This window comes from Rousettus aegyptiacus, unplaced genomic scaffold (genome assembly GCF_014176215.1).
Source record: "Rousettus aegyptiacus isolate mRouAeg1 unplaced genomic scaffold, mRouAeg1.p scaffold_m13_p_12, whole genome shotgun sequence".
Taxonomy (NCBI): Eukaryota; Metazoa; Chordata; class Mammalia; order Chiroptera; family Pteropodidae; genus Rousettus; species Rousettus aegyptiacus.
Genome location: NW_023416287.1, coordinates 24457235 through 24470912, shown reverse-complemented (window position 1 = coordinate 24470912; position 13678 = coordinate 24457235). Strand labels below are relative to the sequence as shown.

Genomic DNA, 13678 nt, shown 5'->3' with positions numbered 1-13678 from the left:
CCACAGCTCCCAGTTCCAATTCTGAAAACCCAGAGCTTCTTGCTGTGCTTTCCAGCTGTATCAGTCGTTAGAATTAGCAGCTCTTTAGAATTTACTCCCCTCACTCAGTGTATAAGGAAACCAAGGACCAGAGTTGGAAGCAAAGGGCTCCAGAGTCTCCCGACAGAAAGAAGCCCAGCTGGGATGGTGTTTGAATGGCCAAGGAATTTGACAGTGGAGGGTTTCGCAGGGTTTTGATAACGACTCTGATAAGGGTCAGAGCTTTGAACAAAGCGAGCTGCCCTCGATTCCCAGCTTCCTCACCGAGGGGTGTGCGTGTGTGTGTGTGTGTGTGTGTGTGCGCGCGCGCGTGTGTGGAGAGGGTCCTCCTCCACTCCTCACCCCCCAAAGCCCACTCTGCACTGGTAGGAGTCTCCCCAGCACCAGCTCTGGGGCACGACAGAATGCACCCCGGGTTCCTCTTGAAGGAGTCAGCTTGTAGCGAGAGTGAACTCTGGCACTGGGCTCCTGCTGAAAACCTGACGCTCAGCTCCTGCACGGGCCACCCGCCGTGGGGCGCCACTGCGGGGAGCAGAGAGCCTTGCAGGTTGTTCCAAACCTGGCTACTGCAGTCGCATTGACAATCTGGGTACGGGTTGGAGCAGAAACCCTTGCGGGATCCGACCAGATGAACTGGGGATCCCAGGCAAGGCGGCCAGAGACCCACGAGCTCTGCGCCCTGGGCCCTCCAGGTGCGGGAGCCTACCGTGCGTCTTCCGCCACGGATAGGAAGCGGGCGGGGGACCCCCGAGGCGGAGTCGAGTGCGGGGCGGGGCGCATCCGGCCGGGTCCGAGGCGCGAAGAGCTGCGGAGGCGGAGCGCCAACTCCAGCGGGAAGACAAGAGACTGCGACGCTCTCGGGAAGGGGGCTGGAGCGAAAAAGAAAGAGGGACACCCCCAAAGCAGCGCCTCCGTAAGTACAAGTCCGGGTCTCCAGGGCGGAAACTGAGCGGCCCGGGCCGCCGAGCGCGCGGGGAGAAGGCACAGAGGCAGGTAAATGCTGCGGTCTGCGCGGCCCGGGTCTTCACTGGTGGGATGAGGCGCGTCTCCCAGGCAGAGGGAGCCACCGCCAACTTCGGGGCTTGGGGGCTGCTTTGCTTCCTGCCTCTCTGGGGGTACGCGCAGGCTGGCCCAAAGGAGAGGAATTGGTGCCAGGAGAGCCCCCCAAAGCATGGACACGCTGGGACCGGGCAGGGCATGGTAACCGAGGCTGGGGAGTGCGGGCGCGAGCAAAGAGCGAGCGAGCGAGTTTTGGGTTGGCCGGCGAGCGCCAAATTTCAGGGAAGGGCGTGGGCAGGGGTGCACTTTATTGAAAAGAGAGCAGAAAAGGGGAAGCGTCTCTGGAGAAATTCCCGCTCACCCTTTCGACCCCCATACCCAATTTTCTTCCCGCCCAGAGGTTCTGCAAGCTTTGCTTTCCGAGCCCGAATTTCTGACTTGATTACGGCCTCTGCCAGGGTGGCGCCTTTGGGAACCGCGCGGGTGCGCAGGGTGTTTTATCCGAGACTGGCGAGGAGGTGGCTCCTGGAGCGAGTTGATCAAGGGCTGGGAGTGCATCCCGAGGAAACCGGGCCGGGACCTGCCCAGCCCGGGCGCATGCCCCGCCTCTGGGACCCTGGGACTAGAGAGCCGCGGAGCGTGGAAGTCGAGAGAGCGGGACTCCTGCTTGTCTGTGCCTACGGGCCTTGAGCCTCTCGTGCGACCGAGAGGCCACAGGCGGGAGGATATCCCCGGCTGCGAACGCCCCTGGGACTTCCCTCGGGTGTGCCGCATGTTGACGCGCTGCAGGTTGGAGTGTCCCTGCCACTCTGCGACTGCTGTCCTTTTTTTATCGAGGGCAGTTTCTGCCCCTCGCGATTCCCTTTCTCTCACAGGGCCAGGCCAGACATCCCGTCCAATTTGATTCAGTTCTTTCTACCAGCATCCGGTGGCCCCCACACTTGGAGTTGTTTCCAAGTATGCTAAGCGGGAGGGTGCAGGTGGTTCACAGCTGTATGACTGGGGCCTCCATTCCAGGTGTTGAGGTCCAGGTTTTGTTTTTTTTTTCCAGCCTTCCCAACGCCTTGAATCCAATGACACCTTATCGCCTGAGGGCTCAAAACTTCAGAGAATTTATTTCTTCACCGAGGGCATCTTGAGAATATAAAAGACTTAGGTAACAAGAGACAGTTAAGTCAGGCCCTCCTGGGTCCTCACTTGACACTCTCCTGTCCCTAGGGGGTCTTTTTTCAGCTAAGCTAGGTCTTTCAGAGAACACATACATAGGTGACAGGATGTGGTGCCTCCCAGTCAGGGATTCTTCTGGGAGAGGAATTGGAAGCCTGGTGATGAGGACAAAAAGGAGAGGGAAAACAGACAAAGGATTTCTCTCTAGAGCTGGTTCTCAGGATGTGTAGTAGCAGCTGGATAATTCCCTCCCATCCACAGCTCCCTCCACCTGCAGAATCCTGGTTAGGGTTCTCATTCTTTCATTCAGCACATTCCTATCTATACCCCACTATGTGCCAGGCTTTCGGCTGGACAGCAGGAGTTTGGGTTACAGGAAGATTGAGACGCAGAGAGCATAAATCTCTGCCCCAAGATAAGTCAGCTTGTCCATATGAAAATGGATTTGGTGATTTTCAAGTATGTGGTTTGCCAAAACAGAGTGTTCTGCTTTGGAGGAAAGAACCTACTGTGTCCCAGCCATCTGGCTTCATTGTTCTTGGCTAACATGACTGCCATAGAAGCCTGGGCCAGCTGCCTGAAGCAGCCTTGGGAAACTTCCAGAAGACCCCTGTGGGGATTTCCCAATTTTCGGATCTCCTGTTGCCTCTCCCCCGTGCCCTGGGTAGTTCTGTCTGTGGGTAGGCCTGGGTTCTAGTTGGCCTATACCTGCAGGATTTTGGGAGAATGCTACCAGGTGTTCTGCATGTTGTCCACTGGTTGTGTCTCCTTCCAGGATCCAGGATGGTGTGTTGACTCTCCCCAGTGACGTGGGCAGAGTGCTAGGCTCACTGATCCAGAGCAGATCTGGATCCAGAGTGCTCAGACCCTGAGAGCCTTCACCTGCGAGCTTCACCATGGGCACCCAGAATGTAAACACTAGTTTTGCACCCAATTTCAATCTACCCCAAGACCATGCCTCCTTGCTTCCCTTCAACTTCAGTTATGGTGATTACGACCTCCCTCTGGATGAGGATGAGGACATGACTAAGACTTGGACCTTCTTCGCAGCCAAGATCGTCATCGGTGTGGCACTGGCAGGCATCATGCTGGTTTGCGGCATTGGCAACTTTGTCTTTATTGCCGCTCTGGCCCGCTATAAGAAGCTGCGCAACCTCACCAACCTGCTAATTGCTAACCTGGCTGTCTCTGACTTTCTGGTGGCCATCGTCTGCTGCCCCTTTGAGATGGACTACTACGTGGTACGCCAGCTGTCCTGGAAACACGGCCATGTGCTCTGCGCCTCTGTCAACTACTTGCGTACCATGTCACTCTATGTCTCCACCAATGCCCTGTTGGCCATCGCTATCGACAGGTAAGAACATTGGACTGGGCAAAGATGGGGGTTGGGCCTGGCTGCCCCTTTCCTCACTTCAGCTCTGACAGTTGGCATTGCTTCAGATGTGAATGCTCACTGATCTATCACAGGGCAAGAGGAGACCTGTTTTTTTCAGTTATGGTTCCTATTCTCCCAAATGTGAGTGAGAGGGAAGCTCTTGAGACCCCCAGCTCTGGGCCAGGTTCCAGATACCACATCTGCCTCAGATATAGGCATGTCACATAACCATGAGTGGAATCAAACAAAAGCAAAAGCAGAAAGTGTAGGCAGCTTACTACACAGAAGTCACATGAGAGTTAACCAGGGCAGCTTCTAGTCAAGACAGCATGTACCAAGTTTTTCTGTAACCACTACCCAAATAATGATACAGACATTTTCATCACCTAGAAAACTTCCTAATGTCCGTTTAGCAGGCAGTCTTACCACCACACACAACCCTGATCGGATTACCATCATCATAGTTCTATGTGGCCTGTTTTTTAACTTCATAAAAATGGAATCACAGAGGATATACTCTTGTTTCTGGTGACTTAATTACACAGCTGATTTTAAAATCACACAACAGACATGTTTGCAGAAAAGAAGGAAGGATATGCTTTTTTTGCTTTTGTGTATACATCCACATGCTCATTTTCATACATTTGCATGAGATGTTCTGGAAGTCCTTGCTCTGTTATCGATTTATAAAGTAAAATTCCTAATAGCAGCTTATAACAAATCTGACACGTTTTATTTACATGAACAGTTGCAGGCCAGCAATGTCTCTGTTCGAGGGAAGCAGTTTTGGTGTCGTGTCCTCTTGGTCCACCGATGTGAGCTGTGCTGAAACTGATTTTGATAATGTTTTTTAATCATCCTTTTTCCCTTTTCTCTCCTTTCAGCCCTTTCATTTTTCTCTTCTTAGTGCTATTCAGGTTTGTTGTCCTTGTTAATCAACCGGTTGATTATTTTTCATTTATGGTAATAAAATACACACGAAACATCTTCCTTTTTGTAACATAATTCCTTCAGAAAAATAATTTTGTTATACCTTCTGAGGCTCCGCAGCCCTGAAAACCAGTGTTTATGAAATTTACCCACCAACCAACTGTATGAAATTCCCCAGGGGAAATGATAAAAAGTATTGCTACAATAATAAAAGTCAGATTCCTGGGCCCCACCACCCCAGCCACCTTGAATGAGAATTCTTGGGCTAGGGCCCACAAATCTGCATTTTATATCCAATTCCTTGAGTGACTCTTGAGAGTCACTCAAGTGAGAGTTATCACTGTTCTCATCCTTTTTGCTTCGCTGAAATCTTTGTCTTTATAATGGAGCTTATATTAGTTGTTTGCTAACAGGAGTGTCTTAAGAAGCAATCACCCTGTTAAAACACAAAGAGTGGTTCTTTTTCCACCCCAAACCAGCTCTGCCCCAGTCAGCTTCCCAGCTCCATCAGCAAGTCTACCATTTTCTCAAGCAGGAAAAAATTAGCATCCGTCTTTGCCTTTTTTCCTGTCCCAACCCCACCCATCCACCCACCCTTTGTGCTCAGCCCTACACTAAGTTTTGACAACTATCCTTTCAATCTCATTTCTTGGCAAGTCATAGCTGGACCATCATAATGCTCCTCTGACCTGTCTCTACAGGGATCCCCGACTGTCCCCTGAAATTCATACTCATTCATATTAAGCATCCAAATATCATCATTGATGAGTTCTAAAATATTTCATGACTTACAAACTTAGAAAAGTTTCAGTGCCTAACAGAATACGTGCTAAGTCCTAACTCTAGCATTCCAGAACCTTTATAATCTGATGCCAATTTGTCTTTCCATTCTCATACTGTGTATGGACATACAGATAGTCTTTTCCCACAATATTGTATTTTAAGTGTGATAACCATGTCTTCTATCTTCCTGTCTCCACAGTGCTTAGCACAGAGCCTTATACCTATGCCTTAGTTTGGTTTACTCCTCAAATCGACTCTAAGACAGGATTCATGTCCAGGTAGCACCCAGGAAGTACCTATAGGGAGAAGGGAGATTAGGCACACAAGGGAAGGCAATCAATATAGATTGATCATTGAGCAAGGCTACACTGTGAGCAACAGATGCTTATTCCTCTTAGGAACTACTGTAGATCACACCTCGGAGTTCTCTTAGGAGTGGGAGGTGGAAAGGAGTTGGGGCATTTATACACCAATTCACAAGTCATTGATGAGAGCTACTCTGAAAATGTGCAGATAGCTAGGAGGACTGTAGAAGCCCGAGAAAGGCCTTCAGACAATGAAATGCAGATGCTGGCAGATGGGAGTGGACAAGTGTGCACTGAAGTAATAAAAGCAAAGGGATGTGAGAAGGGCATTGACAGTATCTGCTACAACCTGCTAAATCCACAACAGGTTGCTGATCCTGCTATGTAAGCCCAGTCTATGTTTGTGGATACATAAAGCAGTAGAAGACACAGTCGTTGATCTCGGGGGGCTTTTCTTCCCACAAAAACTAAAATAATCAAGTGATGGGTAAGAGTAAGATGTGATCACTATGTTAGTGATGCAGTCTTGGAATGCTTCATGAAGATGTTGAGATTTAAATGTGCTATACTGACTACCTCTTCACCCCATTGATGAAGGCAGGATTCTCCTACCTTAAATAGTACAAGATGACTGAAAACACTACAGCTGATATTAGCAGTTAATTTGTCTCATACTCACAGCCAAAGGGAAGAGGACACTGCACACCATGCAATGCCACGTGAGAGTTGCACTCGGGAATAGAATGAACCAGCAGGATCTGTAGGTAGCAGGCTTTACAGTGACAAGAGGATGTGGTTAGCATTGGTTCCCATGGGAGAATGTGATTGGCTTGCCTGAATAATTCTGCCTGCTGGCAGAGCAGTGGAACCCATTAGGTTGAAGATTGAGGGTGCAGCTGGTCTAGCTGATAGAAGAACTAGAAGAACAGTAAACCTTTCCTGCTGGGTGGAAGGGTATATCTGGGAAGAATAGAAAACCCACAGCTAGGTCTTTGAGGCCCTGTGAGGCTCCAAGATGTCAAGGCAGCACATGAAATTTCAGGCCTTATAATATAGGAGCCTAATAAATACCCTCTTCCTCACTCAGATTCTAAAGCAATTTAAAAATAAGGCAAAATAATAAGAAAGATGGATATCGAACTCACTTTTGTTGTGATTACACCGATGCTGGATAATGGGACTTTTATCTGTGGGCATGGGGACCACAGGCCTCCCCAGGTACTTCAGTTTGCCCCTCGGTAAATATACCTGTCCTACTACATAGAAATATCAGAAGGGCTACCTAGTGCCATTGTTGGATGCCAAAACCAGAAAAGCAAGGTTCGTGTGTAGAGGACCTGAAGGAGATGTTATTTAAAGTCATAGAGACTGTAGAAGGAGTGTTGACTTCAAGAAGCCCATCCAAGCAAATAGATAGCAACGAAGACCTTGCTTTATGGTGTCAAGGTGACTTCACACACCTCTTCTAAGCTTGAGTTAGCCCAGGGAGGTGGATGTAAAAGCTTTTATCGGGAGCCTCGATTCTGGTCCCTCTACCAAGTGAGCCTGGGGAAGTCACTTACTTCTCATTAGATTCTTTAGATTCTACTCCAAGCCCACCCTTACTCTTTTGCTCTGTATTGCTGGATGACACCTGGGGGAAGGAGAGAGAAAGCCCTTGCCTACTGCTCCAAAAAAGGTCCCCACCTCCCTCTGAGGTCCACAGCCCCCTTTTCTCCCCTAAACCGTGAAATATTTCAAATGAGTTTTGAAAGTAGTATCTTCTTGGGTAGAATGGCAAGACTGAAAGCCAAGGTGGCATCAACGGGACTCATAATAATAGGCCACATGTATTTATTGAACACCTACTGCATGCCAAGCATTTTACAAACATCATATTTAATATTCACAGCAGACCTGCAAGGTAGGTGCCATGTTATCCCATGTTGCTTTTGAAACATATCTCAGAGAGATTGATTCACTCCAGACTCCAAAGCCATCAGGGAGAAGGCTGGGATTTAGTCCACCTACTTGACCTGAGGCCTGTGCTACTTCCTCTAAACCACTGCAGTCCACCAAATACCAAATCATGTTGCTAAAATAAGAGAAAACTTGTTGAAGCTGGGTTAATAGTACATGGGGAATCATTGTGCCATTTTGTCTGCTTTTGTGTGTGGTAGGGTTAGATACTAATGTTCCCAAGCATGCATCATCATTATTGATGGCTTCCTCCCCCCACCAGATACCTTGCTATCGTCCACCCCTTGAAACCACGGATGAATTATCAAACGGCTTCCGTCCTGATTGCTTTGGTCTGGATGGTGTCCATTCTCATCGCCATCCCATCCGCCTACTTCGCAACGGAAACAGTCCTCTTTATCGTCAAAAACCAAGAAAAGATCTTTTGTGGCCAGATCTGGCCTGTGGACCAGCAACTCTACTACAAGTCCTACTTCCTCTTCATCTTCTGCATCGAGTTCGTGGGCCCCGTGGTCACTATGACCCTGTGCTACGCCAGGATCTCCTGCGAGCTCTGGTTCAAGGCGGTCCCAGGTTTCCAGACAGAGCAGATCCGGAAGCGGCTGCGCTGCCGCCGGAAGACGGTCCTGGTGCTCATGTGCATCCTCACGGCCTACGTGCTGTGCTGGGCGCCCTTCTACGGCTTCACTATCGTGCGCGACTTCTTCCCCACTGTGTTCGTCAAGGAGAAGCACTACCTCACCGCCTTCTACATCGTCGAGTGCATCGCCATGAGCAACAGCATGATCAACACCATGTGCTTCGTGACCGTCAAGAACAACACTATGAAGTACTTCAAGAAGATGATGCGGCTCCACTGGCGTCCCTCCCACCATGGGAGCAAGTCCAGTGCGGAACTCGACCTCAAAACCAGTGGCATGCCGGCCACGGAAGAGGTGGACTGTATCAGGTTAAAGTGACCGTCTGGTGTTTCACAGGTAAAAATCCAAATGCCAGTACTTAGAGCAAAATTTACGGATAACCAAGTTCACAGGTGCATGGAGAAAGGGCAACTGTGTTCATGCCCTCAAATTTCTGGATGCTTCTCAGTCTTAGCATGCAATAAGACCATACACAAACCACAGCTGCTGACCTTTACTGATACTGCTTAGCACCTACATACAAAAGTAATGGCAACTGACATTGACTGAACATCTGTATGCTAGCCAGTGAGATTAGACAAGGGCAATAGGGGCTAGCATTTATTGATTACCTACTGTGCAAAAAATATTTAAATAACCCAACAAAATAGAATGGCCAGACAGAGGCCACAAGTGTTATCTGGACTCACTCTCCACTTTCCCTTATCCTGTATCTCATAAGTGCAGAAATGTCAAAAGACATGGTGGAAATGTAAAAATAAGTTTGTCAGAGTATGAGGTTTACAGCCTCATGGAAAGAGAGTTCATGCTATGTTGAGCTTTCCCACTCAGCTCCTACTACCTCCCTTGGACATTCTCTAGGATTCTGGCTGCCAGAAAAAAATTTCTCAAAACCAGGTCTTTGGTTATCTACGATGGTGTAATCTCAAAAAATCTTGCTTGAAAGCTCATTATTCTTTTGGGAGAAGACATAATCTTGAAACAAGGAACACGACTGGCTTCTGACACCTTAGTGTAAAGTATTTCAAAGTCTCTAGTGTCAGGGAGGAAGGGGACGAGAAAGGGGTGGAGCTTGCCACTGGCAATAAACACAGCCTGTGTGGCTGATTTGCTAAGGCCTGGACCACTTTTCAAGGGAAAAACAAACAAAACCCTCTTTCACAAACTGAGCCCTACTTGGAATCCAAAGGCTTGGATTCAAGTCCTAAGTCAAAGATTCGCGTGACCTAGTTGCTTATTCTCTCTGAATCTTAGTTTCGTTTCAGTGAAATAAGAATGATGAAAATATCTTTACTATTCACCGTATAGGACTGTTGAGAGAGCCCATTAAAGTCATACGTTGTGAAAGTGTTTTTCAACTATCTGAGTGATAATGGATAAGTGATATCAAAAAGTTTGTTTGGACAAGGGAAACCCCATCCACTGTGGCTTACGGAGGAACGTTCCCACTTATTTATCCCTATTTGGACCAGAGACCCCTGAACTCTTCACAGAGCAGTACATCTACATTTGGGCACAAAAGAAATCCCTGTCCTGCATTATAATCTGGAAGATTCAATTTCAGAGTCTCAATGACCTCCAGGTTTTCAGCATCCCCGTGATCCTAGAAGTGTTGACATTTTTCCTTGCATGTTGCATACTCCAGGACTGCATAATCTATATTATTATGCATCTGTGGTTATTGTGTGTGTTCGTTCTGATTTCTTCCTGATTTGTTTTTGGAGCAAAGACTATAGAAATGGTACCTAGTTTGAGATTGACCCATCCACATGTGGACAACTATTTTTCTATAGATAAAGGGTTTTTTTCATTGTTTGCTTGTAGTTTTTTAAAATTAACTTTTGGTTTGTTTACTCAACAGTGAAGTTTCAGTCAGCATTTTCTTCCATCATCACCTAACAGACACCTTCAAGCTCAATCAATGCCCAGAAAATGGAAACTAACTTTAGAATTAGTCTAAGCCAATTGGTTTGTCAATTCTGATTTTAACAAAATTACACAATACATTCAAGCTAAGCAAGCAAATATTGGGGGATATCTCCATTTCGACAAATATAACAGTAACCATATTTTTATTGCCCCCTTTCTGACTCTTCTAATAAGATTCCTTAAGAGTAGACTGTATACCAGTTGTGTCTGTCAACAGAATTAAAACCCTCTTTTTGATCCTAAAATATACCGTTCTCTATTTAAATGTAACTGGAACAATTTTTGTAAATATCAGTGTGTATTTGTAATTTTTCAGTGTTTTCAAATTAAATCATTAACATGTAGACTCTTACCACAGTGTTCGATCATTTTCCCCCACTAATCTTTTATACGTGTTAGTATATTTAGAATAACTGAAGGTAATAGCCATCTAAACAGTTCAATCCTGAAACAAAAAAAGGAACTTGAATGTGTTTTTAGAACAGTAGCAGCTCATACCAGCAAACAGCCTCATCATGGTTACATCCCTCACGCTTACAGCCCAGGAGTGTATTCATGCATGCAAATGAGCCAAGAACCACTACTCTGTGCCCATGTTACCCCTTTATTTTAAAATGATCTTGTTTAATGAAAACTACTGTTTGCATGGAAACCATTCATTCATCTCATTGGTAATAAATTAATTACACTTGTGTTTAAACTTTTCTTAAGACTAATGATAAGCTTAAAATACTTTTAAAGTGCTATGATATAGAAATATTTATACATACTATTATATGCTGAAAATTTAATCTCATTTGGCAAAACATTCTTTTTCTCGGCCAAAATAAGAGAGATCGCTTTGTGATGAAGCTATTAGAGATTTTTCTTTTGGTATCTAACATCTAAAAAAAGTTGATTCTGAAAAAAATGAAAAGATAGCTTTAAGCCCTTCAGGCATAAAAACTAATTCCAGACTTATAAGGAAGAATGTGACGTGGGGGGTGATTAGAAAATTTAAAGTGAGTTTTATTTCTAAAGGAAAATGATAGATTTGAAACTTATCTCTTCAATTTAACCATTATCTCTCCCTTGGGCTCAGGAAGATACACATGCACGTGTGTGCACACACACCAATAGGATATCAGAACAGGAAAATACCATTAAAGGGCATATAACTCAATTTTCTCAGGTGAGATGATCTAAATTTCAAATGAAGGAATGATTTACTAAAGGAAGCACAGCTAACACTTCCCAAAGCCAGAATATTGCCCCAAGGTCTTTACTGTGGTCCAATAAACTGCACTCAGTAACTACCCTCCTGATTCCAAAGGAGGAGGACTCTCTAAGAATGCTTAAATGGCCATTTTTTAAGCTGATTTCTGAGCTCAAGGGAGAATTTTAAACTGCACCAAAGACACTTTCCCTCTTCCTGGTAAGCAAAGAGTGCATCCCATCCAAAGGACTTTATAATCCAGACATCAGGATTCCAGAGCAACCAGAGGCAATTACACCAGAACCACTCTAGTGTTCTTGCCTTTCTTGTTCTCTAATGCCCTTGCTGGAGGATATCTGAACACATTTGCCTTGAATGTACAGGGAGCTATTAAGTGATGCTGGAGCCATAGGAAGGCATATTGTGATAAGAGCTGCCCCTGGCCCCAGGTGGTGGAAAAGGCCTTACATTCAAAAACAAAACAAGCTTGGGCCATCCAACACATTCTGTTCCCAGAATTAATCATTATAAAAAGAATAGCTAATGTCTGTTGACTGTTTTTGATGTGCTAGGCATCAAGTCAGCCTCTCTCCTGAGGTCTGCCAATCAGGCACACATCACCTGGGGTTGCTTGAACCACTTACTGCTTTACAGATGTTCAAAGAGCTTCAAATATAGTAGTTTTTCCAAGAGATAAACTGGCGTGGGATTAAAATGTGGCACTTTCTTCAGTTATAACTAATTGATTGGAGGTAAAGGGTTCGTTGGAATTTAGAACAATCACTAAACAAGGAAGTAGGCAGTGGATTTGCTTCCAAAAAAACAGGGAGGTCAGTCCCTGAAACAAGGCCATGTAGACACAAGGTCTTGTATGCCTTTGTTGACAACCCTTTGTGACATATGAGTCATAGGTGGAGATGAAAGAGGTCATCTCTGGAATCTCATTTAATGCTGACCTTGGGTTCCCAGCACTGGATCCAGCTCCTAGACAAGATCCTGACATATTCCTTTGACTGAACTCTGCTGCAGGGATGGTGCAGAAAAGGATGTCCCAACCACTCGCTCAGTTTCTGTGCTGACTGCTGCTGAGTACCAAAAATGATTGAGAGATGTAAACCTGAATCTCAAAGTAACTTTCAAAATAATATATGATTAATTCTATGTTAAAGTTGAGACACTATAGGCACAAAAATGGAGGGAATTTAGAAGACATTCTTTCCAGCCATGGGGATCAGAGAAAGTTTGGAATGGAAGCAGTTAGGCAGAGCCTTGGAAGATGGGAAAAGTGAGGGGAAGATATTCTAAGAAAAGGGAACAGAATGAACTAAAATGTAGATGAGGAGAAATGAAATGAAATATAAGTGGAACAGCAAATTGATTTGACCAGCACAAAGAATGCGGAGTGTTTAGAGGAAGAACAGACTCAGGGAGCAGCAGGCTGAAGAGCAGGACAAAGAAAGAGGCCAGACGTTGGGGTAGACTGACAGCCTGCGACTCACGGTCAGAATTGGGTTCAAATAGTAATTCCTACTTAATCATGTGAATTTGGAAAGATAACTTACCCTTTATCCAGACCTTAGTTCTTTATGTGTAGAGGAGGAATAAAAATAGCACATCGCAGGATCCTACAAGGATTAAATATACATCTTAGAAAAAATGCCTAGCACATCAAAAACAGTCAACAGACATTAGCCCTTCTTTTTATAATGATTAATTCTGGGAACAGAATGTCTCCTAGATGAATTCAGAACACCTGTCATGTATAATGGATATAATATTTGGGGATTATCAAACAGGAGTATTTCTACTTTCTAGTATCCCATGTCCCTGGTATCTTGGACTCCCAATGGTACCTGGCCAGCTCAAGTCACAGGATATCTTCCATAGTGTAGATAAGATGCCCTCCCACCATCAACGTTGAGCCAGGAAGTTTAATGACCCTCAAGAAGGACACTGATGTAGGAAAAGTCCCTTCCATAGAGGAAGAAGAAAACAGACACTACTCCTTCTAGTCCCAATGGTGGTGGGAAAGAAACGAGTTAACTGCAAACCAGATGCATTTGTCCTTTCTTTTTCATTGACTAAATCTAGGTGGTGGAGGTGGGGATACAACAGATGTACTGAAAGTATAGGGAAGCCTAAGATCACGGGGCAGGGAGGCAGCAATGGAATCCTTCTCCAGGCTCACCAGGGATTGGACTCAGACCTCTAAAAGGAGCCCGCATATGGCCCAGACACATGGTGAAGCAGCAGTGAAGGAGACAGCAAGATAGAGGAGTCTCAGGCAGTGCTTTGCCCCCCCCACCCCCGCCATGCCCGCCACGGCAAGCAGGGATCCATAAATTTTCATGTGCCC

General features: G+C 45.8%; 1 protein-coding gene across 1 annotated transcript; it reads left to right on the top strand.

The window, feature by feature from the left end:
* Positions 1-818: 818 nt before the first annotated feature.
* PROKR2 (prokineticin receptor 2) lies at positions 819-10779 on the top strand. The gene is made up of 3 exons (XM_016125639.2): positions 819-952; positions 2981-3559; positions 7820-10779. Exons 2-3 carry the CDS (start codon positions 3102-3104, stop codon positions 8514-8516), a joined length of 1155 nt encoding a protein of 384 aa, XP_015981125.1. The 5' UTR covers positions 819-952; positions 2981-3101; the 3' UTR covers positions 8517-10779.
* The last annotated feature ends 2899 nt before the right edge of the window (positions 10780-13678 follow it).

Bases quoted from the DNA above. Each gene is read 5' to 3' on its own strand.
- PROKR2 (XM_016125639.2), top strand. From the start codon at position 3,102: ATGGGCACCCAGAATGTAAACACTAGTTTTGCACCCAATTTCAATCTA. The intron at 3,560-7,819 runs GTAAGAACATTG...TCCCCCCACCAG, and splicing joins TTGGCCATCGCTATCGACAG to ATACCTTGCTATCGTCCACC.